General features: G+C 47.5%; 1 protein-coding gene across 8 annotated transcripts in view; it reads right to left on the reverse strand.

Moving 5' to 3' along the window:
- Positions 1–25,060, reverse strand: part of ADAMTS12 (ADAM metallopeptidase with thrombospondin type 1 motif 12) — a 268,928-nt gene that overhangs the window by 232,310 nt on the left and 11,558 nt on the right. The window contains exon 1 of one of the 8 annotated variants that reach the window (XM_039545728.1): positions 293–654. The exons of the other annotated variants lie outside the window; for them this stretch is intronic. Coding sequence (XP_039401662.1) covers positions 293–298 — 6 coding nt within the window. The 5' untranslated portion in view covers positions 299–654. Of the gene's footprint in view, positions 1–292; positions 655–25,060 lie in introns of those variants that run through there. 8 annotated transcript variants of the gene reach the window in all.

Below are 25,060 nucleotides of genomic sequence, written 5' to 3' on the forward strand. Positions count from 1 at the left end.
ACAGATCTCAGACTTTGTCTGAAACAGCACAGGATCAAATATGTATATTTTTAATTTTCTGACATGCCTGAAGCTTTACAAAGTTAACATTTGAAACTCAAAGGGATTGAGAAAAAAATTTAGGAGACATCCACACATTATGGTCTAATGTTTCATGACTTGCCAAAGCAGAAACACAGCTTAGTGGCTAGTACAAATGCTTTCAGGGCCCATAATTTCTTCTAACCATCAGTTTGGGGCAGTGATCAGAAAGAAACATTTTCAGCAACAGCTCCCATCAGCACCCACTCACCTGCATTGAAGAACCAGGCTGAAGATTGGGAAAGGCCTGCACTTAGGGAGAATGAAAGGACAGTTTGTCTCTGTTTGAACTACTTCTCCCCAGGGCCTGCTCTTTCATTCAGGAATGAAGCTAAATGCAGTTCAAGCTGAACAAATGAAACTTTATTAAACCCTGTGCACTGCTCTGCCCCTGTACTTCCAACTTAACTCCCCACATTCACTGTTTTCCTGTGTCCCATCAATAACATTCCCCCTTGGGAACATGGGCCCTCAGACTCCCGTTCCACTGAACATGATACATCTCTATTTTGCAAACATTTTAATATAAACATTGTGGCAAATCCAGGACAAACGGCTACAAACGAAGGGGTAGTAATTAGTCCCAGGGGGTTAAAAGGCCTCTCCCAATCCACTGAGGAGAGATATCCATGGGGAAATAAGGTTCAGCTGGAAAAGGGGTGACCAGGGAACTAATTAGGTTCAGCTGGCTCCAACTGCTGGGGACTTTTTTAAACCCTCCCTGGGAGTGATGAGCTGCCAAATTTTTAACAATGGGTTCCCTCCTCCCTCCAAAATTTTAACAATGGGTTCCCTCCTTCCCCCCCTCTCTGGGGGGGGGGGTCGTGCCCCATCCAACCCCTCACGTTCCTTGACACACACACTCCGAGACCCCTGACCCATCCCCCCCTTCCCTGTCCCCTGACTAACCCCTTGCCGCCCCACCCAACCCCTCCTCTCATTCTCAATGGCCCCCCAGAACCCCTACCCCATACAACTACCCCTTCTCTCTGTCCCTGAGTGCCCCCACCACCTCATCCAACCCAGCTCTTTCCTGACTGCTCCCCGGGACCCTTGCCCCCATTCAATCCCCCTGTTCCCTGCCCTCTGACTGCCCTGACCCCTATCCACCCCCCCCACAACCCACCCCCTCCCTGTCCCCTTACCGCGCGGCCTGGACGTGGCTGGGCCGGGACAGGAGTCGCGCGGCCGGAGCTGGAGGATGCGGCCGGAGCCCAGTGGCCGGAGCCAGGTGGCTGGCCGGGTGGAGCCAGGGAGGGCTGCGGCCAGAGCTGGAGCCGGGCAGCCGGGCCTCCGCCACGCCCAGACCCATGCTGCCAGAGCCCGGCCCCCTGGCAAAACAGCAGGGGTGGCTGGAGCCACGGAGCCAGGCCGGGCTGGAGGTGGGGGGCCGTGTCCAGAGCCGAGCATCCCGGTAGGTGGGGGCACGGCAGGGCCGGGGGGGGTGCGGCCGAGCCGGGCGGCCGGGGACGGGCCGTGCCGCAGCCGGTGAGGGTCGGGCGGGGACCCGGGACCGGGGCAGGGCGCGAACGCGGGCCGGGAACGCGGGGGACGCGCCAGGAGGGTCGGGCGGGACCCGGGACGGGGGCCAGGCAGGGCCGCGGGGATGCGGCCAGGAGGGTCGGGCGGGGACCCGGGGCGGGTGGCCGAACGCGGGGACCCGGGGCCGGGGCCGGGCAGGGCGCGAACGCGGGCCGGGAATGCGGGGGAGGACGCGCCAGGGAGGGTCGGGCGGGGACCCGGGAACGGAGGGGGCCAGGCAGGGCCGCGGGGATGCGGCCAGGAGGGTCGGGTGGGGACCCGGGGCGGGTGGCCGGGCAGGGTCGCGCCGGGAACGCGGGGGACGCGGCCAGGGAGGCCAGTGAGGGTCGGGCGGGGACCCGGGGCCGGGGGGGGGCCGGGCAGGGTCACGGCCGGGAACGCGGGGGGGGGACCCGGGGACGGTAGGTGGGGGCACGGCAGGGCGGGGGGGGGGTGCGGCCGGAGCCGGGCGGCCGGGGAGGGGTTTGGGGGGAGTCGGGGACGCGGGCCGGGCTGGGTCGCGGCCGGGGGGGCGGGGACGGGCCGCGGCCAGGGACCGGCCGGGGCACACGCCCCCGTTTCCTACCTTAGGGTCGTCTTCCTGGGCCGGGGAAGCCTGCCTGCTTCTCAGCCCTCCCAGGCTTCCCGCGCGAACAGCTGATTCGCGGGAAGCCATGGGGGAGGAGAAGCAAGGAGGAGCTTCATGGCAGGAGGTGGAGGCAGAATTCGCAACGGTTCGCGCGAACTGTTTGCTAAAATTAGACGCCGGACAGAGAACTTTAGCAAGCGGTTCGCTGTCTGGCGTCTAATTTTAGCAAACGGTTCGCGCGAACCGTTGCGAACCGTCTGCAGCTCACCCCTGCTCCCTGGCGTAGAAGCAGGAAGGAGAGTGAGAGAAGCAGGGAAGCTGCCAGCAAGTTAGGTGCAGCAAGGCTCTGAACCCATCCAGCAAGGAAGGCTGTGTTCTGTCCCCAGAAGGGGAGAAAACAAGCACACGGGACTGACTGAGGGAAGGAATAGCTAGACCCTGTGCTACCTAGAAGGGTTTGCTTTGCCCAAGCCTTTGTCTCCAAGGCTAAAAAGGACTGAGCCTGCTGAGGAGAAGAAAGTACTTTGCCACAACTTTAAAGCAAATAATTGACACCCAAACCCAATCAAAGGGCCCTTCGGCCACGTGTTGCTAGCACATAGGTGACTTCAAGTCTCATCTATATCAGACTCGGCAGGTTACATAGCCTTTAAGATAGTTTGGTCTTCTCAATAGGATTGACCTCTCGTCTCCCTGTCACCTGTCTCCAAGTCTAGTAAACTCTTTCTCTGGGGAGTCTCCTCCCTGCCTGTGGGGTTGGCCTCTGGATGGTTCTTTGTCCCCCCGTTCTGTGATGATTGCTGTATCTCTGTGGGCAGTCTCTGAGTGTTGTGACCGCTAGTTCATAAATGCCTCCTGTTCCTTCAGATCACTTGTTCCTCTTGCGTAGTCACCTCGTTTGCCACTGCAGCTCTTATGACTCCTTGACTTCACACCTTCTAGTGTTTCTCTAATGGCTGGATCCTCACAGGAGCGCCTGACTCCAGAGACGGTTGGTTCTTTTCATACGCTAGTGCCTGCTTTCTCTGATGGTTGGCCATCCCCTCGCAGCAGTATCTCCATCTTTCTGGTTGTGACAAGTCACCCCTTATTGATCACACAGTTTTAGTCCTTCATCCCATCAGTGCCTGTGCTGGACAGTTTGGGCACCTGTGATGGGTACTCCTGTGTGCTAAAAATGCTAACAAGGAGTCTAAACCAGAAGAAACAGCCTTGTGTCATAGTCTTAGCTGATTTCACCTTACCATTACTCTGTGGGTGTGCTGGGGAGGAGGTGTGGTGGTTAAACTCCCATTTGTGTGCTAATTCCTTGAATTCTGAGGCAAATAGGGGTTCGTTGTCAGTGAACAGCATCTGGAATTCCATTTCTCACAAAGTGGGCCTTCAATTTACCCGTCACTGACTGCTTCTTGTATCAGGCAGGGCATTGACCTCCCAAGAATTTGAATAGTAGTCCACTGTAATCCAGGATTGCTTTTCACTGAACGTAAATAAATCCATTCCCATCTTTTCCCACGGTCAGGTGGGCACTCATGTAGTAACCAAGTCTCCTTCGACTGGCAGGTGTCACATCCTTCTACCGATGAGCGGAGGTATGTATTTCTTCCCAGCCAGTAAATACACTCGAGCTTGTCTAGCACAGCTGTCAGTGCCTACATGTGAGCCTTGTAATTTTTTGCATGACACCCCTATGTAATGAGGTGCAGACAATAGCTCCCAGTCCTCAAAATATGATTCCATTTTGCACACAGAACTCATCTTTAATTTGAAAATATCATTCGGCTCTTTCCAGTACTTGGCTTTTGTCTTCTGGCCAGCTTACTAGTTTTGTTCTCTTGACTGCCTGTAGTTGGATGTCCATTTCCATAGCCTCTTTGCTTTCCATTAGCTTCACTTGGAAACTGGGGATTGAATCCATTAAGATGCTGCATTACGCCCTGGTCTCCTTCTCCCAACTTGCTGATGCTGGGTATACATGCCTTGCTCAGGGTGTCAGCTAACACTATGAATAGTCCTAGACAATATCTGATCTTTATCTGGTAGTGCTGAAGGCACATCAATGTGTGCCCCAATCTCTTTGGAGCACTAACAAGGAGCTTTGCCATGATTGTCTCTAGGGGGTTGTGGTCTAATTGCACTATTACAGGTTGGCCATAGGTGTATGATTAAATCACTCTATTCCAGATACCCCAGACAGAAGCTTTTTTCCTATTTGGGTGCACCCATGTTCAGTTTCTTACTGTCTGGAATAAATGAATGGCTGGTTCTGCAGAAGAGCTACACTCAGTCCTTTCTGACACATCATACTGGAGTGTCAGTGGCTCGCCGGGCTGGAAGTACTTCAGGACAAGGGCATCCATTATGCTTTGTTTCAGCATGTCACCCAGTCCCGCTCAACATCCTGCCTCATGAGCTGACATATGGGTTTCGCTAGTGCAGTCAAGTGTGGCCAGAACTTGGGACAGAATATTTATCATTTCAATGAAGTAATCAGAGTCATATAAATGTAGGACTGGAAGGGTCTTCAATAGGTCACCAGTCTCCTGCACTGAGGCAGGACTAAGTATTATCTAGACCAAGGGTCGGCAACTTCTGGCACGCGGCTCGCCAAGGTAAGCACCCTGGTGGGCTGGGCCAGTTTGTTTACCTGCCACGTCCATAGGTTCAGCCAATCGCGACTCCAACTGGCTGCGGTTCGCCATCCCAGGCCAATGGGGGCTGTGGGAAGCGGCGGGGGCTGTGGGAAGTGGCGCGGGCTGAGGGATACGCTGGCTGCAGCTTCCCACAGCCTCCATTGGCCTGGAGCGGCGAACCGCGGCCAGTGGGAGCCGTGATCAGCTGAACATGCCGACGCGGCAGGTAAACAAACTGGTCCAGCCCACCAGGGTACTTACCCTGGCGAGCCGCGTGCCAGAGGTTACCGACCCCTGATCTAAACCATCACTGACAGGTGTTTGTCTAACCTGTTCTCAAAAATCTCCAATGACAGATTTCACAACCTCCCTAATTCATTTGTTCCCATGCTTAACTACCCTTTCCTGTTAGGAAGTTTTTCCTAATGTTTAATCTAAATATCCCCTGGTGCAATGTACCCCTTTAACATCCACCTGAGCTGGCATATCTGACTGCCTTGATCTTGTTGACATCTGTTTTCAGCCTCTCTATTGTGGGTAGATGTCCTCATGCTGTTTGGGTCACATTTTTACTGGGTTGAATTTTATGTTCTTGTCTTTGCATAGCTGTACAAAAGCTTGTAATTGTCTGTCAGGGTCTCAGTCAGTTTCTGTGTCATTGCTCCCTTCACCCACAATGAGGATATCATCTACAATTATTTTCACCCCAGGCAGTCCTTCCAGACTCATGTACCAAAATTTATTACTCAGATCACAGACCATAAAGATTCTGGCTTTGGAAAGTTCTGGCAAGTTGTCATCAATTGTGGGCAGTGGATAGTGGCATATTTTCAATACCTGGCTCAGTGGCTATGGGTCTATGCAGATGTGTAATTTGTTTCATAGCTTTTTTCCACCGCCATGCTGCTTACCCCGGCTGTACTGGCCACTACAAGTGTTATGATTAAGGCTCTGTGTTTGTCACGGAGGTCACAGAAGTCATGGATTCCATGACTTTCCATGACCTCCATGACTTCTGCAGCAACCTGTGCGGCTGGCCCGGGAGCTGCCTGAGCAGCTCGGGCAGCCCCTGGGCCAGTCGCACTGGCCGCTGCTGAGGCAGTCTCAGCCCCCCTACCGCCTGTGCCCCAGCAGCTGAAGTTTGGGTGTGAGGGGCTCAGGGCTGGGGATTGGGGTGCGGTAGGGCGGTGTTTACCTGGGGAAAGCTCCCTGGAAGGGCGACAGGAACTCCCCTCCCTCAGCTCCTAGCTACACGTGCTGCCTCCGTCCACAGGCACCACCCCGTAGCTCCCATTGGTCCCAGTTCCCAGCCAATGGGAACTACAGAACAAGGGCTGGGGCAGAGCAGAGGCAGTAGGCAGAGCTAGGAGCTGGAGGTCACCGCTTCCCAGGAGCCAGGTAGGGAACCTACTCCAGCCCTGGCAATGCGCCCACCCAAGCACCCACGGCGCCACCCGAGCAACCATGCCCCCCAGCACCCACGGCATCCCCCCCACCGCGCCCCCCAGGGAGTCCCCCCCAGCACCCGCAGGGTCCCCGGGGCCACCAAGCTGAGCCACCTTCCCCTGCATTCACGGCATCTACCAAGCTGCCCTCCCAAGCCACACCCACTCCCCCCTCCAAATTTTAGTCAGGGGTATATAGTAAAAGTCATGGACAGATCATTAAAAATTAAAATACCCGTGACTAAAACGTAGCCTTAGTTATGATATCCCTGCACTGCGGACTTTCAAGATCCTTCCAGACTGGATTACATAGTGCCACTGGACTTTGCCTTCATGGTAAGCACACAGGTTCCACTGCAAGGTCTACTTCTAGTTGCAGCTTTCCTTCGAGGCACTCATCGCCTTTGAAAACATCCCCATATGCTTTTTAAATTGTCTCCATTGTCAAAGGGTCTCCTTTTACTTCTTGCACTGCAGCTACAAAATCCTGTCACTGCACCCTAATCAGATCCCTGCCTTGTATGTTGTATTCCCAAGAGGGGTCTGTGGGGCTTACCATCCACCACCACAAACTTCATTTGGCACTATCTGTTATTTTTCACATTCATTACTATGAGATCATATTTTCCTATGGGCTTCCTTATGCTTTCATTGTACATTATTAGATTGCATCTGCTCTTTGTAACAGGTGTGTTAGAGTCCAATTCACCCTGAGGAATTATATAGCGGGAGTCCTTGCTATCTAGCTGAAATCACACATAGTGATTCCCTATTACCACTGTTGCATGCACAGAGGTTGGTATTATCCTTTCTTGCTTTCCTGTCCTGACAGCCTGAACCTGATATGCTCTCTGACTCAAGGAGTCAAGATATCATCAGCACTGACTGATGTACTCTCCCTCTCTTGTACTAAAGTCTGACAATCTTCCTGAAACCTTCCTCTGCTTTTGCACACACTGCTAAAATAGTTCAACTTGCCCCATTCCTTGCAGTGCTGTTCTAGTGTGGGGCACTTCTCCCTTATTCGCCTTCTCCCACAGTAAATGCATCTCACTGTGGGCATGGAACGCTGGCCAGCTGCTCTCCTTTGTTGTTGTCTCTCTGCATGTATTTCCAGGGGTGTTGTACCTCTCGGGGCTTTCATCCTTTCGCTTGAGGCTTCCACTGCATGCCCAACATCTAAGCATCTATCTAATGTGAGATGCCTTCCCAGAGCAGCCACTCCTGCAACAGCTGATCCCAAGAGCCGCAGACTATCCTGTCAAAGTCCCCAAAATTACATGTAGCAGCCAGTGTGCATAAGACAGTAACATAGGCCTTGTCTACACTACAGGGGAAATTCGATCTAAGCTACGCAATTTGAGTTACGTGACTAGCGTAACTCAAATCGACGTAGCTTAGATCTACTTACCGCGGGGTCCACGCGACGCAATGTCATTGGGAGACCCTCTCTTGTTGACTCCCCCTACTCTTCTCAATCCAGTGGAGCACAGGAGTCAACAGGAGAGTGATCTGTGGTCGATTTAGCGGGTCTTCACTAGACCCGCTAAATTGACCACTGATGATTGATCGCTGCTCCTCGATGCCACGGTAAGTGTAGACAAGCCCTTAGTCTATTCCTTCCTCTTCAGATTGATCTCTAGTGAAAAACCTGTGTTGCTTCAGTTTCTTTTTGCTTTGGGGAGCAATAGGTCCCCAGGGATCCCAGACTGCTGTGAGGCTTGAGGCAGTGGTGAGTTTCAAAGTGATGCAGACCTCTCTGCTTCGTTCCCCAATAAGGCAAAGCAACAGTTTTACTTTCCTAATGTTGTCTTCCTGTATGGCCAGGTCTGTGTACAGCTTGAAATCCTCCTTCCATGGGCCCATCACTGGGCTAGTTTGTGTCTGCAAAATCCATGGCTCATGCTGCCAGCTGCTGCACTGCAGAGAACTCACAGCTCAGACACTGCCACCAGGTTTCATTCGCAACGCATGAAGCTGAATATAATGTAGGCTGAACAAGCAGAACTTTATCAAGCCCTGTGCACTGCTCTGTCCACATGGCAGAGCTGCTTCCAGCATAACTCCCTTTTCCTGTACAACTGGTGTTCCCCTCAATAACAGTCCCTCTAGTGAACATGGACCCTCTGACTCCACTGATCATGATACACCTGTCACTTAGTGTCATGACCCACAAGCCTCAAACCTGGATCCACAGAAACAGCCATGCTTCAACCCTCCACTTGGCAGCCTGCTCAGAACTCAGGAAGCCCAGACCCAGTCTGAGGCTCCACCCCGACATCCTATTGGCAGAGTGCCAGAGCAGCCAATTGGCCTGCTGGCCCTACTTAAGCCAGGAGCAGGAACAGCATGCTATCTGAACACACCCTGCTCTGGACTGCATACCTTGTGCTTCCTGCTCCCCTGGCTTGACTTCCTGGCACCCTGACATGGCTTGGCTCCTGACCTCTGACTTGTGGTTCTGATCTCCAATTTGTTTCCTGCTTCTGATCTCCTGGTATCCTGACCCAGCTGACTCTTGATTGTGGACTCTGGCTCTGACCACTAGGCCTGGCTGCCCATGACTCACCCTTGACACTTAAGCCATCCTGGGGCAGACTGGCTAACTACAGATCTGGAACCTCCTGGCCAACTGGTTAGTTTCCCCACCTCCCTTTCCCTCCAAGTTAGCTAATTTGTTATTGTGTGGGTTGTGAGCATATGTTCTCTCTCTTTGGGGAAACATGCTGCTTGTTTTTAATCAAAACTAAGCAAAGGGCAGCATTTTTTATTGTGATTTATAAAATGTGCTTAGCCCACATCTAGATGCATATAAATACGTGCAGTGATTAACAACAATATAATGAACAGAACTAATCAATGGCCATAGTATCCCTGCCCCGGTAATGGCCTATAACAAATGAGATACTTCAGAGGGATCTGAAAACCTCCTGTGCAGCATGAAAAAGCAAACTGTGCAATGCCAGACCATGGTAGAGATTTATTTCCCAGCCCCAGCTGGCCATCGGTTTATGCCCTGACTGATAACCCTTGAAATGTTTTTTATTGCATTGTAATGGTCTTGTTTATTCTGTGATTCAAACTCTTGTACAAACCATATTTCATGAGCTGCTTCCTGGATATTCTATCTAAATCTAATTTAGTGCAAAAATCATGTCATGTCAGTGGGAAATTTACTCTGGTTGATTGGAGTGATGATAGGACGAGTTCTTGAACAGATCCAATGGTTCAGTGACTACCATACATTAAAATGAAGTTGTCCGGGTGCTGCCAAAAATGCCCTCAACCGTAGAGACACCAGTTAATTAGCAAGGCATCCTGCTTCTGTATGTAAAGTATAAAAAGAGAGACAGAGAGCAAATGCCATCAGATTACTGAGTACAAAAGAAAGAAACTATGCTGCTGCAATCATCCACAGAAACCTGCTGTATGACAGCAATAAGTCTGCCACAGTCTCCAAAGGTGACTGTGCTTGGAAACTGTCAGGGGTAAATCCCTCAGCTGTTTCTGCTCAGTCTCCTGACAGCCTAACAAGTCAGCTTAGCTGCCTGATGGGTACTGACAGTCAACTTCATCCATATGCCTATTACTTTTACACACCATCCCTGGCAGAAGAGAATTATGATATACAGAACAAGGAACAATTAGCTATCAAGGCAGCATTTGAGGAACGGTGTCATCTACTGGAGGGGGCCAGGCTCCCTGTCCAAGTACCCAGAGATCACAAGAATCTGGAGAATCTTCAAATGGCCAGACACCGCAACCAATGGCTGATCTGCAGGTCTCTTGTCTTTGCCTTGTTTGATTTCATAGTCATCTCTGACCCAGGAGCTGACACCCCTCCTGTAAGGCCAAGTACTAGGAAAAGGATGAGAAAATGCCTTCTGTGATTCAAAAGGCATCCAACTTCATTAATGGCACAATAGACCACAGCCAAAAGGAGCCAATTCATGCTTTGTTACTCAACAACCACTTCACTGCTCAGCTCCATCAGACTCTGGAGAATGCCAATGCCTCACCAGCCCCTGGGTTCAGTTTCCAAGGTAGGCTTCTCTACCATGAGGACCATATCCACGTCACAGAAGGGCAACGAAAGCTGCAGGTTCTTAAGTTATATCATAATGTACCCTTGCAGGGCACTTCAGCCACCTCCACACCCGGAGCCTAATCACAAGGTGTTTCTTGTGGCCAGGCTTGCCCATCTTAAGAGCTACATCAGATCCTGTGTCCTGTGACCTGTGTGCCCAGACCAAGTGCCCCCGCTCTAAGCCAGTCTGCCTTCTCCAGCCATTGCCGTCCCACCTCAACCACGGGATAGTATATCCCTCAACTTTACTGTGCCACATTCCCAGAGACAGAAATGATCCTAGTCACGGTCAACCTCTTAATCGAAATGCCACACCTTGTCCCCTGTTGTACCATCCCTACTGGCCAGGAAACGGCTCTCCTCTTCCTGGAAAACATCTTTTGTCCTCACGTATTGCCCTCAGGCAGCATGTCAGACCACGATTCTCATTTTGTTTCCTAGTTCTGGCAGGAATTTCTAAAACTTCTAGAGATTGAGCCCCTCCTCTCATCTACACACCATCCACACACTATTGGACCGATGGAGCGGGTCAAACAGATTTTCAAACAGTAGCTGCACTGCTTCTTGAACTATCATCAAGACAACTGGTTATCTCTGCTCCCATATGCCAAATTTGGCTACAGAAATGTCACACATGCCTCCACCCAGCAATGCACTTTAAAAAAACCTACAGTTTTCACCCCCGCTTTCATTCAGACATCTCCACAAACTCCCCAGTACCTGCTGTCACAGATCTAGCTACTCACCTCCACCAAGTACACAAACAACTCAAGGAGCACTTAAAAGCAGCTAAGGAAGCATATAAACATCACTCTGACTGGGACCGCCAGGCCACCCACGACCTTGCCATAGGAGACAAGGTCCAGCTGTCCACCCACAATCTTAAATCAATTCGCACCTTGGCTAGACTTGGACCATCAATATCTGGGACCTTTCAAGATTGAACCACAGACCCAGTAACATGCAGATTGCAATTACCCAAGTCCCTGAAGATCCATTCTATATGTCATGTTTCCGTTCTAAAGCTGTACACAGAGAACCCCCTCCTGCACCACTCCAGCCCTCCGCCTCCACTTGTAACAGTCCCAGGGCACTAGGAGTATATATTTCGGCAAATCCTTGACTGCTGATGAGTTAGGACAACTCCAGTAGTTGGTGGACTGGAAAGTTTACGGCCCAGATGAACAATTCTGGAACTGGCAAGTCACATCCTCGCCCTGGATCTGTTGCAGGCACTTCACAGAAACCAGGCCCTGCGGTTCCAGGAAGGGGAGGCATGCTTACTGTCAGGAGTAAGGCACTGCAGCCAGAGGCAACGCGTAACTGTGGCAAGTAGGGGGAGGCACAAATTAAAGGTTCTGGAGGGGTCATGGGCTCCCTTAGATTTCTCAGGATGCCTCTGGCATGGACACCCAGCACCAAGGAGGCCACACTCCCCCTGGCAACAGCTGAGCTCCTTCCCCACCACATGGGCCTGCTTCACCTTCCTTGCTGCTGGAAACCCACATACTGTCTCAGCCTCCACCCCTTGACTTACTCACTGGATGGCCTGCAAAACAGGCAGCATTGCTGGGAGGCAAAGCAGCCCCATATGGTGGGGGAGGAGCTCAGCCAGCAACCAGTCACCCTGCTGCTTCCTCCCTTCCCTGGGCTGCAGGGACACAGGGAGAGTGTCGCTGCCAGGGGGAGTGCTGCCTCCTCACTGCTGGGCATCCCCACCAGAGGCATCCCAAGAAATCTGTTGGGGGGCACATGACCCTGCATCCCCCACACACTTGTCACTTCTTGCCTGCAGCTGTACTTGCTCAGTCTCCTGATAGCCTAACAAGCCAGCTAGACTGTCAGATGGACCGCCCTGCCTGATTGGCTGAGGACACTTACTAGGCCAGTTCTTAAGCCCAGCAGCAGCCTTTGCCTCCCTGTGCTTGTCTCACTCCAAAACCTGCTCCTGCTTTTCTCCTCCACGGCTCCAGCCTAGTCCCTGCCCTGCACCCTGCCTCACTCCAGTTTAGACCCCAATCTGCACACAGCTTTGTTCCAGTCCTAGCCCAGCCATGCTCCTGCCTTGGAACCAGCCCTGTTCTTGCCTTCCCTGACTCCAGGTAATCCGGGTCTGAGCCTCAGGTCTGGTTACTGGTTTTGACTCTGTTTCGACCCCTGGCTCTGGCATTCAGACTCTTACTTTGGTTCTGACCTTCAGCTCCAATCCCTCGCTCTGACTCTGCTTTGACCTTGATCTCTGGCATTCAGATTCTGACCACTAGGCCTGACTCCTGCTCTGGTCTGGTCCCTGATAGAAACCCTATTCAGTGACTCCTATAAACAATGAACTTTTTGTGGCTACATATTAATTGCTACAGAATGGACTGAACTGCCACCAATAGTGTTTCAGTCATCTGTTTAACCACATAAGCTATGCTTAGTTTAGCCAGATGTGGGAAGAGCTCTTATTTTGATTTATTCTTAAAAAGACATTTTCTTTTTGTTTTTCTTCCTATTCATTTTCTTTTTTTATTTTCTGAAGTTTTAATTTGGGCTCAAGCAAGTGGCAAAATTGTGTAAAGATGAATCTCAGCTTTGTCTACATTAAGGGCCAAATTTTCCCTTCTTGTAGAACCATAGACATTTGCGATGCAAAAAAACTTATTCGTTCATCCAACCCATCTCTTTACCAATACAGAGCAGAGTTTGGCTCAGTGAGTTCCATCTTCAGTGATGCAAGTCCACTACGGATGACTAAGGACAATGCTACACTGTGTAGACAAGCCCTAAGAAAGTGTGACTGAGGTGGTGAGATTTGTAAAGCATTCTAACATGCTGCTCTCTAACTACCTCATGTAGACCTTGCTGATTCACCCTTAAAGCTCCCTAGTTTGTGTTAGCATAGTCGTGTTCAAGCACTTTACAAATCACAACCTGCTAGTGCACTTTTCATCATATAGACAAGCCTTAGCCCCGGTCTACATTGGGGAGGTCGATCTAAGTTACGCAACTTCAGCTACATGAATAACGTAGCTGAAATCGACATACTTAGATTGACTTACCACGGTGTCTTCACTGCAGTAAGTCAACGGCTGATGCTCTCCCGTCTACTCCACCTGTGCCTCTTGCCGAGCTGGAGTACAGGAGTCGATGGGAGAGCGCTCAGAGGTTGATTTATCGCGTCTAGACTAGACGCGATAAATCGATCCCCGTTGGATGACTGCTGCCCGCCAATACGGCGGGTAGTGTAGATATACCCTTAGATTCATCTGGGTTCCACTTAAATCAGGTCTTCTCACCAAACACAGATGACTCTGTTATATCTGTGTTGTCATTTATCAAACTTGGGAGTACTGCAGGATGCTTTTAAGTGACCTCCCCTATTTTACTGTGAAGTTTTGAAACCCATACCAGAGAGTCTCCATTTACAGAGAATGTAGAGCTCAGACTACACAACCCAGATATTGCTGCCCAAGGACAAGAAAGCATGGTGGAGGCCAGCTTCCATTGGATGAATACATTTCTAACGAGGGTGCAGGAATGGGATAAAGAATCAGAATGTTTTCAGTCTCTGGATTATTTTCAGTTGCAGTAACTCTTCTTCTCACTAATCATGCATTTAAAACTGTGGCCCTTGGGAAACAAAGTGTAAAGTCTGTTTCACTAAAACACATGCACAGTAAAATCCCAGTACCTGAGCAATTTATGAACAGCTGCAAGTAAACCTCTAAATTTGCAGGATCAGTCTTCTGGATGCCTAGCTAGACTTCTATGGGTCTCTCCTCTGTGATCTTTATTAATATTATGATACAGCATCCCACAGCAATAAGTGGTGCTGCCCACTGCTGAAGACAGCATGCTGGACTAGAGATGGGCTATAGGTCTGATCCACTATAGCAATTCTTATATTTCTATGTAAATATTTTCTGGTAAAAATATCATTTGTCCAGAAAGTGCTATTCCCCCACCCACTATTCCTATACGCCACCATATCTGCTGCAGTCAATGCACAAGAATCTCTGTTCCACCATTCCATTCCAAGGGCAAGCCTAGCTGCGTTGCTTTGCTAATGACCACAGTGCAACAGAAGACAACAAAATACAAATGTAATCAAATGAACAATCTTGATTCAATTAATGTCCATGGCAAGTTAGTAAACACTACATGAACTTACCTTAGAAATGATTTCAACCAGTTACTGTTATTTTTACAAACTGAAATAGACAATGCTCATTATAAACCCCTCAAACCTCCCTTCCTTGCCAAGTGACGGGGAAACTTGATTTACAGCTGATCGTACCAATGTCATACAGTACCAATTCCCAAAGTGTAGGATGCATCCCTCCGGGAGGCATGAAGGATTAGTCAGGAGTGCAGACCCCACCTTTCAATTACCCTCCAAAGGCTTTCATTGTTTTATAAAGCTAGTTCTGGTTGTGAAGGAAATCCTCAGTGTGTGACCAATGAAGCAACATATGCCTCCATTTGAAGAGAACCTGGAGCAATAGTTCTGTGGTGTGATCTTTCCTATTCATTTCAACTCAAATGCTGAGGGGCATACATTAAATGCCCACCTTGTTAACTATTTCATTGCTTGTCAAAGCATGTAAGAAAGGAGAGGGTCTCTGTTGGTATAAAGCTCTATAGCAATGTTTCCCAAAGTGTGAACATGCCCCCCCGGAGTGTGTAAAGGACTAGCTGAGGGGGCAAGGGCCCAAGATGATTAGATTAAGATGGGTAGGTGTGATGCTTCCTGGGGGTACACAAGGTTATGAGGCACTTTGCTACCACCTGCTCTTAGCATGAGAAAGCCTTTTCTGTGCCTGCTGTGGGTCAGTTCCTCAATTCCACCAGCCTCTGGTGACACAAGCATGGCCTTCCGAGCATGCACAGGCCCCGCTCTCTCTTTACAGGTTGACAATAGGTACACTTCAACCTCCAAATTCTCTGAGTGTCCTCTGAAGCGCCCAACCACAATCCAGTGGTCCTACCCAGAATTCTCAGATCCTCTGCTCCCAAAGGAACAGTACATCCCAGCTTACCAGGCACATCGTAAATCACAGTTCTGCTTAATACACTGTACTTAGATGTGTCTATGGTAAAACCAGGATGTTTATTTAATAAAAGGACAGATCTAAGAAGCCTAAGGACCAGAACCCAGGTCTGCAGAGCCTGGGTTAGCTGATGTTCCCACATTACTACTGTGCAGAGGCACAGCTAGGGAGCACTATGAAGAGAGGGTGCCACAGGAAGTACCGCCCAAGAGACCCAGAGTGACAGTATCCTGCAGCGATCTGATTGGCCAAGTGCCCCTACTTAACTCAAAAGATTGCCCCAGGAAGTTGTCTGGTCCACAACACAGACTTTGGCTTGCTGCAGTGCCAGACTTTGCCTGATCTCCCCGTCTCCTGACTCTGACCGTGATTCCTGCCTCTCACTTCTGATCTGGCACTACCGCTGATCTCAGGTCTCCAACCCCGGCCTGACTGACCCTGACTCTTGTTTATGGGACCTGGCCTTGCAATTCCTCCAACTCTGGCCCAGTGATTCCTATCCCTGATGGGCAGACCTCAGCCCAGTAGTGACCACTAGGCCAGACCCGGTCCCTTATGAGAAGAATTAATGGTAACAAATGGTTACATATAAAATAAAATCATAACATGCTTTCTAGAGCATAAAATCAACTAACAAGACATTCTCCTGTCTCATAAAGGTTAGCTCACCTAAAGTTTCTCTCCCAGGCTCAAACAGCCAAACCGGCTGTGATCTCCAGTTCACAAGACAAGCCATCTGGCAGCTTGTCCCAGATATAGTTCCAACAATCCATTACCATCACTTGTAAAAAAAAAAAAAGAAAAAGAAAAAAAAAAACTCCCGTTGCTTGTTTTTTCCTATCTAGAATTATCCTGGAGACTTTGTAGTCACTTGATGAGCATTTTGCTGAGACAGGAAATAGGCATTCATTGTGAAGTATCCAATACCCAATTTACATATAGCCAGACAGGTAGATAAACAAGTTTTGTTGAGGTAGGATATGCTTATCACCTTCTGGTAACCAGCTCCAAGTCACAGACCTTAAGAACATAATTTCAGTGTATGTACATAACTCACATATTATTTGCAGATATATTTCACAATGATCATGATGACCAGTGTGACACATGCTTTCAGTAAAGACCTTACATGACGCTCTTTGGTGAACTAGTATGTAGATACCAGACCCAGGGGATCCCTGTAACCCTTATGTGCTCCTGTGCCCTCTGCCAGCTGGAACCAAGAGGTCCCTGGCTCACAATAGGCCTTTAATAATGCATGGGGGGACTGTAAAGCGAGTAGGATTGGTTTCACTTTCCGAGACAGTTTGGGAAATGCCACTCTACAGCATATGACAGCTAAGCCGCTCTCATCCTGCTCTAATCACTTCAGTGCCATTCATTATAAACTGTACCTTGGTCACATACATTGTGCCTACCATTCTATATCATCAGTGCCAATACTGACATCATCCCAAGGTCTGACGTGCTACTAGAGCGTGCCTTGGATTTCTGACTGTCTCCTGAGTTGAAGAGCTAACAAGACTTGGTGAACTAGAACTCCTTGTCCAATGGTAACCCAAAGCCAACAAGTGTCCATAGCATTATCTCCAAGGGATGGTATGGGTGGTAATCACTTTCATATAACCCGAATAAAGAGATTTTCTGCTATGTATATGCCACAGGTTTTATTATGATGATAGTATCCAAGCTCTTCCCCTTCATTCAAATACATTCATTAAGGCAAACAATTAGTTAACATTTGCATTAATTTTCATCCCGATTCTGATTTTCTTCCTCAGACTGAGTAGCATCTTCCTCCTCAAATGGGACTACAGTCTGAGCAAGGGGATCCGAATCGGGATTAAAATGAATGCTGTGCTGCCCAGTTCAATGTTGACTAACTGTTTGCATTATAGCTACATGCTTCTAACCATGCTTGTGCTACAGATTCCTGTCCTTGTGTGTAATCATTCCAGCAAATGTTTTACGGATTGCAGTTATACCTAATATGGCATTGACATCAAGGTTTTGCTTCATGGAACTGTGCTGAGGGCTATTTCTGTATAAATTTTGCTTATTCAGCCAAGTTTTAAAACCAATTAAAAGAATTGTTGCAAGAATTATATTTTTCCCCTGATTATCTAAACTAATTTATAAGAATTGCTCAACAATTCTGGAACATATATTAATAAATTTATTGATAGTACATGGAACACTAGCTAGCTTGTGAGTTCTTTAGGAAAGGGGCTGACATTTTGTTCTCTGGTTATACAGCACCTAGTGTATTGGGATCCTGGTCCTTGACAGGAGTTCCTAGGAACTTCCACAATATAAATAACGGTTTCCTGATTATTTTCCTTTCATGTTCAGAGATGTAACCATAGGATGATGCATAGGACTAGATTCTCCCGTCCATTTGTGCTGCTTTGCCATCCAATGCAGGGGGGAAAAGAGGGAATGAGGGTGTATGGCATAACTCCACTTTGATACCTATCCTCCAAGAGCATAAGTAACAGTAGCCTGTTGGTTGCTTTAACTACAAGAGCCAGGGGGCACAGCACCAGAGAGCCACAACCAAATCTCAACCAATCCTCCCATCCCACCAGGTGACCAGAGCTCAGACATGAGGAATCACTGAGCCCTGAGAACTGTGATGCATAGCTACAGTTATTTTTATTTCATTATACGGATGTCAGGCATGTTTCTTTTGGCATTCCCAAGAAAAACCACACAGATTTGGCCAGCACAAATCTTTGAGAATCTCAGTTTGTACATGCTCAGTACAGACCTGTTAGAGTTTGGCAGCTGAATTCTCTGAAGATTCTATCTGTGCTGAGCATGCTCCAGCCCAGGGTTGCAGGGCTGGAAGACTTTCTCTGTAATTGCTGCTTTTAGCTGCTGCAGGCCACTGTGGCGCTGAGCACAGGAATGGAGACTGTCTCTCCTGTGCTCTCAGTGGTTCCCCTGCTGGCACATAAGCAGCCTGGAGAAAGAAGCAACCTAATGGAGGATGTAGAGGGGACAAGAATTGGATCTGCGGTGGCAGAGGGAGAAGGTTGGGACAATGAATTTGGGGTAAAGGCAGATACAGGGATTATGAGCTGGTAGGGATTGGGACTGGGGAAAGGGAGAGAGTGAGCCCACAGAACGTAGGGATGAGGGGAAGACTAGGTCTGGCTGAGCAAGGAGTAGACTAGGATGAGGAGTTTAGGGAGAGAGCCTGGGAATAGGAAACACGTGTGGGGGAGAAAACCAACTGGGATTTGGACATGAAGCTTGGAGGGGGACACTGGGACTGGCTGTGCGAGATGACTGGGACAAGGAGCTGGATGGGGAAGGAGGGAAAGAAACCAGACTGGGTCAGGGATAAAATGGCTGAGCCTTGGGGTGGGGGAGGCAGAACAGGGAAAGAAGGATCTGTACCCACTAGGGAATATTCTACTCATAAGAACAGCCAGACTGGGTCAGACCAATGGTCCATCCAGCCCAGTATCCTGTCTTCCGACAGTGGCCAATGCCAGGTGCTTCCAACAACTGGAATGGAATAAAAGATTCCAGAATCTCACCCTTCCTCTTCAGTCAGCAAATATTTGTTTGAAACCCACTGACAAAAATGTGTCTCAACCCCGCCCCCCAACCCCAGTGGCCCATCCACAGAGGCTGGCAACTTACTATTGCTATCAGTTGCTCTGTTGGCTCAAGAGACAAGAGGCCTGTGAGGTGGATCTAACAGTTCCAGCCCTGTTCATTAACCATGCAGTTGTCAATATCATCCACAGGATGGAATTTTGGGGACGTGTTCAGTTTTGGTTTTTTTTAAACCCAGGAAATCACACACACACACACCTACATTAAAAGAACCTTACTTAGATTACAAATTCAAGCACTGAAAAGGTAAGAGACATCAGAATTAAGTTTGCCTGTCATAACGCATATGTGCACAGAGGCCCAATGAAGGTTGTGCAGGCACCTGTAATTTTGGCATTTCCTAACTTCTTAGTGCATAAGTTTGCAACTTTATGGTTTCTATTGTAGGTTTTCATAAGTAATATATAATAGGTATCAATAATTTGCCAAGCTTTGTGGTAGGATATAGTATTTCCAAGATTTGGCTACTTCTCACAGGAGTGATATAAGAATGAATTAATATTTTGCAATCTTTTATATCTTCAGAATGCACATAAAGGGATGGCCATTAACAAGAGTTGGCACTCGGCAATATCTGACTGTAACATTCTGATCAATAAAATCCCTCACTGCATTCCAAAGCTGCACACTTATCTCTGGCTCTTCTGACATCCACAGAGAGCTCTTCCCCATCACAGGGTCTCCTCTCATAGCTGTCTCTCCCTGGAGTTTAGCGTTCTAACTCTAGTTTCCTTCTCTTGCCAGTGTCTCCTTGGTTTTGAGAGAGAAGGCAACCTATGTACTGCCCTCCTCCAGAGAGCTCATCCCAATTGGCTAGAAGAGAAGGGAGCCCTGCCCCACCCAACACTACAGGGCTCCTGATCTCAGGTCTTTAAAAAGAGTATCCTGGGCCTTTCCCCCCCTCCCCCAGCTCCTAATTCCCTGGAAGCAATTCCTCTTTTCCACTGCCTAGTTATTAATTGGGTCTTTTTTCATTCCAATTCCCTGGCCCTCTCTATTTTAAAGGGCCAGTATGCCCCATTACACTGACTTTACATTTACATAAATCATTTTGTAGCATTTTTCATGCAAGAACTTAAAAATAATACATTGAAGTGGGTCAGAAATGGCTTGTTGAATTCATCTCTCTAAGCCCTAAAATCAGTTTTGGATTTTTAAAAACTTTATTTGTGGGTTAGTGCAGGCTGATTGCATCTTGAAGGAGACACACAGGAGATTGTTCTCTTTCATGACTAAAGAAGATACATTACACAGCTGCTGGCAAATCCAATAAAATATAGATAGCTAATCCTCTAAGAAGGCATAATGTGTTTTTGTAAATACACACAGAATGTGTTCACACCAACAATAAACCCAGAAAAATAATTAGTCCGCTTGACTAACAAACTCTTGAGTAATTCATTAATATTCATTTAGAAAGCTGCACAGATTAAAGTTGTTTAGAGAGGAAAAAGAACACATAACTCAGATATACAAACTGGTTGAAGTTTACACAAAACAGGAAGACAGACAAACTAAAGTTGATGTTAATAGAGCTGAACCAAAAATATGGACAAATAAGACCTGTTTCACTCCAATTGTACTCAGGAATTACTGATATCAATATTTATATTTTTAACCTAAAAAACAAACCAACCAACCAACTCCCCTTTGACCCAAACCAACTAATTGTGGACACGGTGTGCTTGTCCATACCAGGAAAATGTGGAAGTCAGTTTTATAACATGTCAGCTCACAGGATGTTTAGCAATTTTTGACTTCTATCTAGATGTAAAAAAAAAAAAATCAGGGGATTTCAGGGTTCTCCCTTTAGATATACTGTAATGAGCCATGTATGTAATATACATGACTCATTACATTTATGGATAAACTGCAATGAGTAATCTCTGGGGAGTGACTGGCTGACTGGGCAACAAAATAGCAAATGAAATTCAGTGTTGATAAATGCAAAATAATGCACATTGGAAAACATAATCCCGATACATACAAAATGATGAAAACAACAAGAAGTCCACTGGCACCTTAAAGACTAACAGATTTATTTGGGCATACGCTTTCGTGGGTAAAAAAACCTCACTTCTTCTGAGGTTTTTTACCCATGAAAGCTTATGCCCAAATAAACCTGTTAGTCTTTAAGGTGCCACCAGACTCCTTGTTGGTTTTGTGGATACAGACTAACATGGCTACCCCCTGATACTTGACACCATATAAAATGATGGGGTCTAAATTAGCTGTTACCACTCAAGAAAGATCTTGGAGTCGTTGTGGATAGTTCTCTGAAAACATCCACTTGATGTGCAGCAGCAGTCAAAAAAGCGAACAGAATGTTGGGAATCATTAGGAAAAGGATGGATAAGAAGACAGAAAATAGCCTCTATAAAAATCCATGATATGCCCACATCTTGACTACTGCATGCAGATCTGGTTACCCCATCTCAGAAAAGATATATTAGACTTGGAAAAGGTACAGAAGAGGGAAACAAAAATTAGGGGTATGGAACAACTTCCATATGAGGAGAGATTAATAAGACTGGGACTTTTCAGCTTGGAAAAGGGACGACTAAGGGGGGATATGATAGAGGTCTATAAAATCATGACTGATGTGGAGAAAGTAAATAAGGAAGCTTTATTTACTCCTTCTCATAACACGAGAATTAGGGGCCACCAAATTAATAAGTTAATTTTAAATTAATAAGTAGCAGATTTAAAACAAAAGGAAGTATTTCTTCACACAACACACAGTCAACTTGTGGAACTCTTTGCCAGAGGATGTTGGGCAAGCCAAAACTATAACAGGGTTCAAAAAAGACCTAGATAAGTTCATGGAGCATAGGTCCATCAATAACTATTAGCCAGGATGGGCAGGGATTCAAAACCATACTCTGAAGTGTCCCTAGCCTCTGTTTGCCAAAAGCTGGGAATAGGCGACAGGGGATGGATAACTCGATAATTGCCTGTTCTGTTCATTCCCTCTGAAGCACCTGGCATTGGCCACTGTTGGAAAACAGGATAGGGGGCTAGATGGACATTTGTCTAACCCAGTATGGCCGTTCTTATGTTCTCTTTGTAATGTTACCTAAGGCACTTTAACATAGCACTGTTTCAAACAGCACTACATTAATGCACACTAGGAACCTTTACTGCACACCAGCAAGGTTTACATAAACCAGCTCTCTCTCCTCCTTGTCTTCATTGCTGAAAGCTGCAAGGGAGTTAGAGTGTTTGGCTTTCTTTTAGCTTTACCAGAATTTCCTGGCTTTTAAAGGCTGTTTGTATAGTTCCAAATTTTTACCCTCAAATGACTAATAAGCACTCTCAGCCTTCACTTCCCTTTTTTTGGGAGAGTGGGGGAGAACGGGGTGTCTGGGATAGAGCTTTTAGTTTATTGTCATTGATGCAGCACTATAAAAACATATAGCACCATGTACCAAATGAAAATGCTCCAGAAGCAATAAAGTCCCTAGCCCAGAGTACTTATCATCTGAGAGTAAGAGCGGGTATTGTGCAGAGTACGAAATAGCACAAGTATGGTGTGACAAACATCACACAATAGCTGCGTCTTTTAGCTGTCTTTTTGCAAGAGACAAGAGAAGGGTCTGGGCACAGATTTTTTGTGAGGTTATTTCAGGCTCATTGGGCAGTGTAATTTTAGGCAACTATAGGTACAGGTTGTACTATTGCAAACACATTCTACAGGGACTAGCTATTTGAAGTCGAAGATTTGACAGGTCATGGTGACTTTTTAAAGAAGAATTGAAATGAGCTCCAAGTAGGTTTCAGCTGGAAAGGCCACCCCTTTCATGTAGGTTCACATAAATCTGTATTTGAGTTAAAAAGCATCTCTCAAAAGAACCGGCCCAAGCTTAGCACAGACAACACCCTTTAAACCAGACTCTGGGGGAGGGGGGGCGGGGGAAGAAGAACTCCTAGCGGCATCATTTGTGATTGGGTTTAAGAGATTAGCATTCTTCCAGCTTCATTTTTACCCAATTTAAAAATTCCCCAGGCAACAGGAACAACAGCATAGCGTAAGAGGCCTCCCTCCGAGCATATGCATGAAGACTGATTGTTTCAATTATGCCCATTGCTGCTTTTCTTGCCCATCCTCACACAAGAACTCTAGTGATGTATTCAGATTTTATTACAAACATTGCAGACAACATCCTCTGATATAAAGCCTATTGCTCAGAGATGCATTTAAGAAGATTATTCATTTTCCAGGAAACAATGCTAACAAGCCCAATTTAAGGTTGCTTCGCATGTCATCTGTGTTATTTCGCACTGCATGGAGGATTTGGGATTTTGTTCTTTAAACTGATAAAAATAAAGGACTCTTGGGTACTAATAGACATCTGATGGCTCAATTTTTCAGAGTTGCTGAGTACCCTTCAGATAGAATTGTCAGTGCTCAGCCCCTATGAAAAATCAGACCCTTAGGCATCATTCCAGCAACCTGAATGTTATCAGATGATAGCAATTGTATGTCATGCATGATGTATGTCATGTGCATGTACCTTACCATCTGGTACCAAACACACTGTAATGCTTGGTATGCTCCTTTTCAAGTCAGTTAATCGGGCCTATATTTGTTTGCTGTTGGAGATGAACGTAACAAAGAAAAATACAGAGATGAAGCTAAGGGAGCCTAAATTGGTGTATCTTCTACCCCAGGATTCAGGAGAAGTGCAGAGAGCAACACCAGGAACTGTTCATGGTATTCATCGGCCTAACCAAGGCCTTTGACTCTATCAATCGTGATGCCCTATGAAAGGTGCTATGTAGGTTTGGCTGTCCACAGAAATCCATTTCCATCATTAGACTACTCCATGATGGGATGACTGCCACCATTTTGTGCAACGGCTCAGAGACCAAACCATTCACCATTCGCACTGGTGTCAAGCGGGATTGTGTCATTGATTCAACACTCTTCTCCATTTACCTTGCCGTGATCCTGATTCTCATTCGTGACCACCTTCCTGACTGAATCAGGACCGAGTATCGTATGGATGGCCAACTCCTCAATCTTCGTCATCTCCAAACAAAATCTAAGATCATGAGAATTGACATCACTGACCTTCAGTATGCAGATGACTGTGTCATTCTTGCACACACAGAGGCTGACCTGCAAAGCACCCTAAATCTTTTTGCAGATGCCTATCACAGCCTGAGTCTCTCTCTCTCTCTCTCTCTCTCAACATCAGGAAAACCAAGGTACTCTACCAGCCCTCACCTGCACAAACTACTCTTCGTACTCCACAAATCACCATCAGCTGAGAACCCCTGGAAAATGTGGACCATTTACATTGGCAGCCACCTCACCCAAACAGCCAGCATTGACGCAGAAATTGAAAACAGGATCTGCTGTGCCAGCACATCCTTTGGAAGACCACTCAGATGAGTCTTCAATTATAGGGATCTGCAAACAGGTACCAAGATTTTGGTTTACAAGGCAGTTGTCATCCCCACCTTTTCTATGGGTGTGAGACCTGTGTAACCTACAGACAACATCTCAAGCGGCTGGAGTGGTTCCAGCAAGCGCTGCCTCAGGAGGATTCTCAGGATCAGCCGGGAAGACCAACGCACTAACATCAGCACTCTCTCTGCAGCCAACATCAGCAGTATAGAAGCGCAGGTCATGAAATACCAACTCCTCTGGGCTGGCCACTATGTACATATGCCTGACACTCACCTCCCAAAGCAAGTACTCTTATCTCGTTAAGGGAAGAAGGGGTAACGGAGGGCAGTGGAAGTGTTTCAAAGACATGCTGAAAGTACACCTTAAAAATGGAGGAATCAATGCAACAAACTGGGAGGACTTGGTGCGGAACAGAACACAGCAGCACCACACCATACACTGAGCCACAGCTCACTTTGAGGAGAACAGATGTGCTTATGAGACAGAGAAGCGACAAAGGAGGAAAGAAAGGGCACAACACTCCAGCCAACAACTATGTCTCCTCCAAGATTACACCTGTCACTTCTGTGGGAAAATCTGCAGGGCAAGAATTGGGCTCCTCGGCCACTTAAAAACTCACCAA

This window comes from Mauremys reevesii, linkage group 6 (assembly GCF_016161935.1).
Source record: "Mauremys reevesii isolate NIE-2019 linkage group 6, ASM1616193v1, whole genome shotgun sequence".
In the NCBI taxonomy this organism is placed as follows: Eukaryota; Metazoa; Chordata; order Testudines; family Geoemydidae; genus Mauremys; species Mauremys reevesii.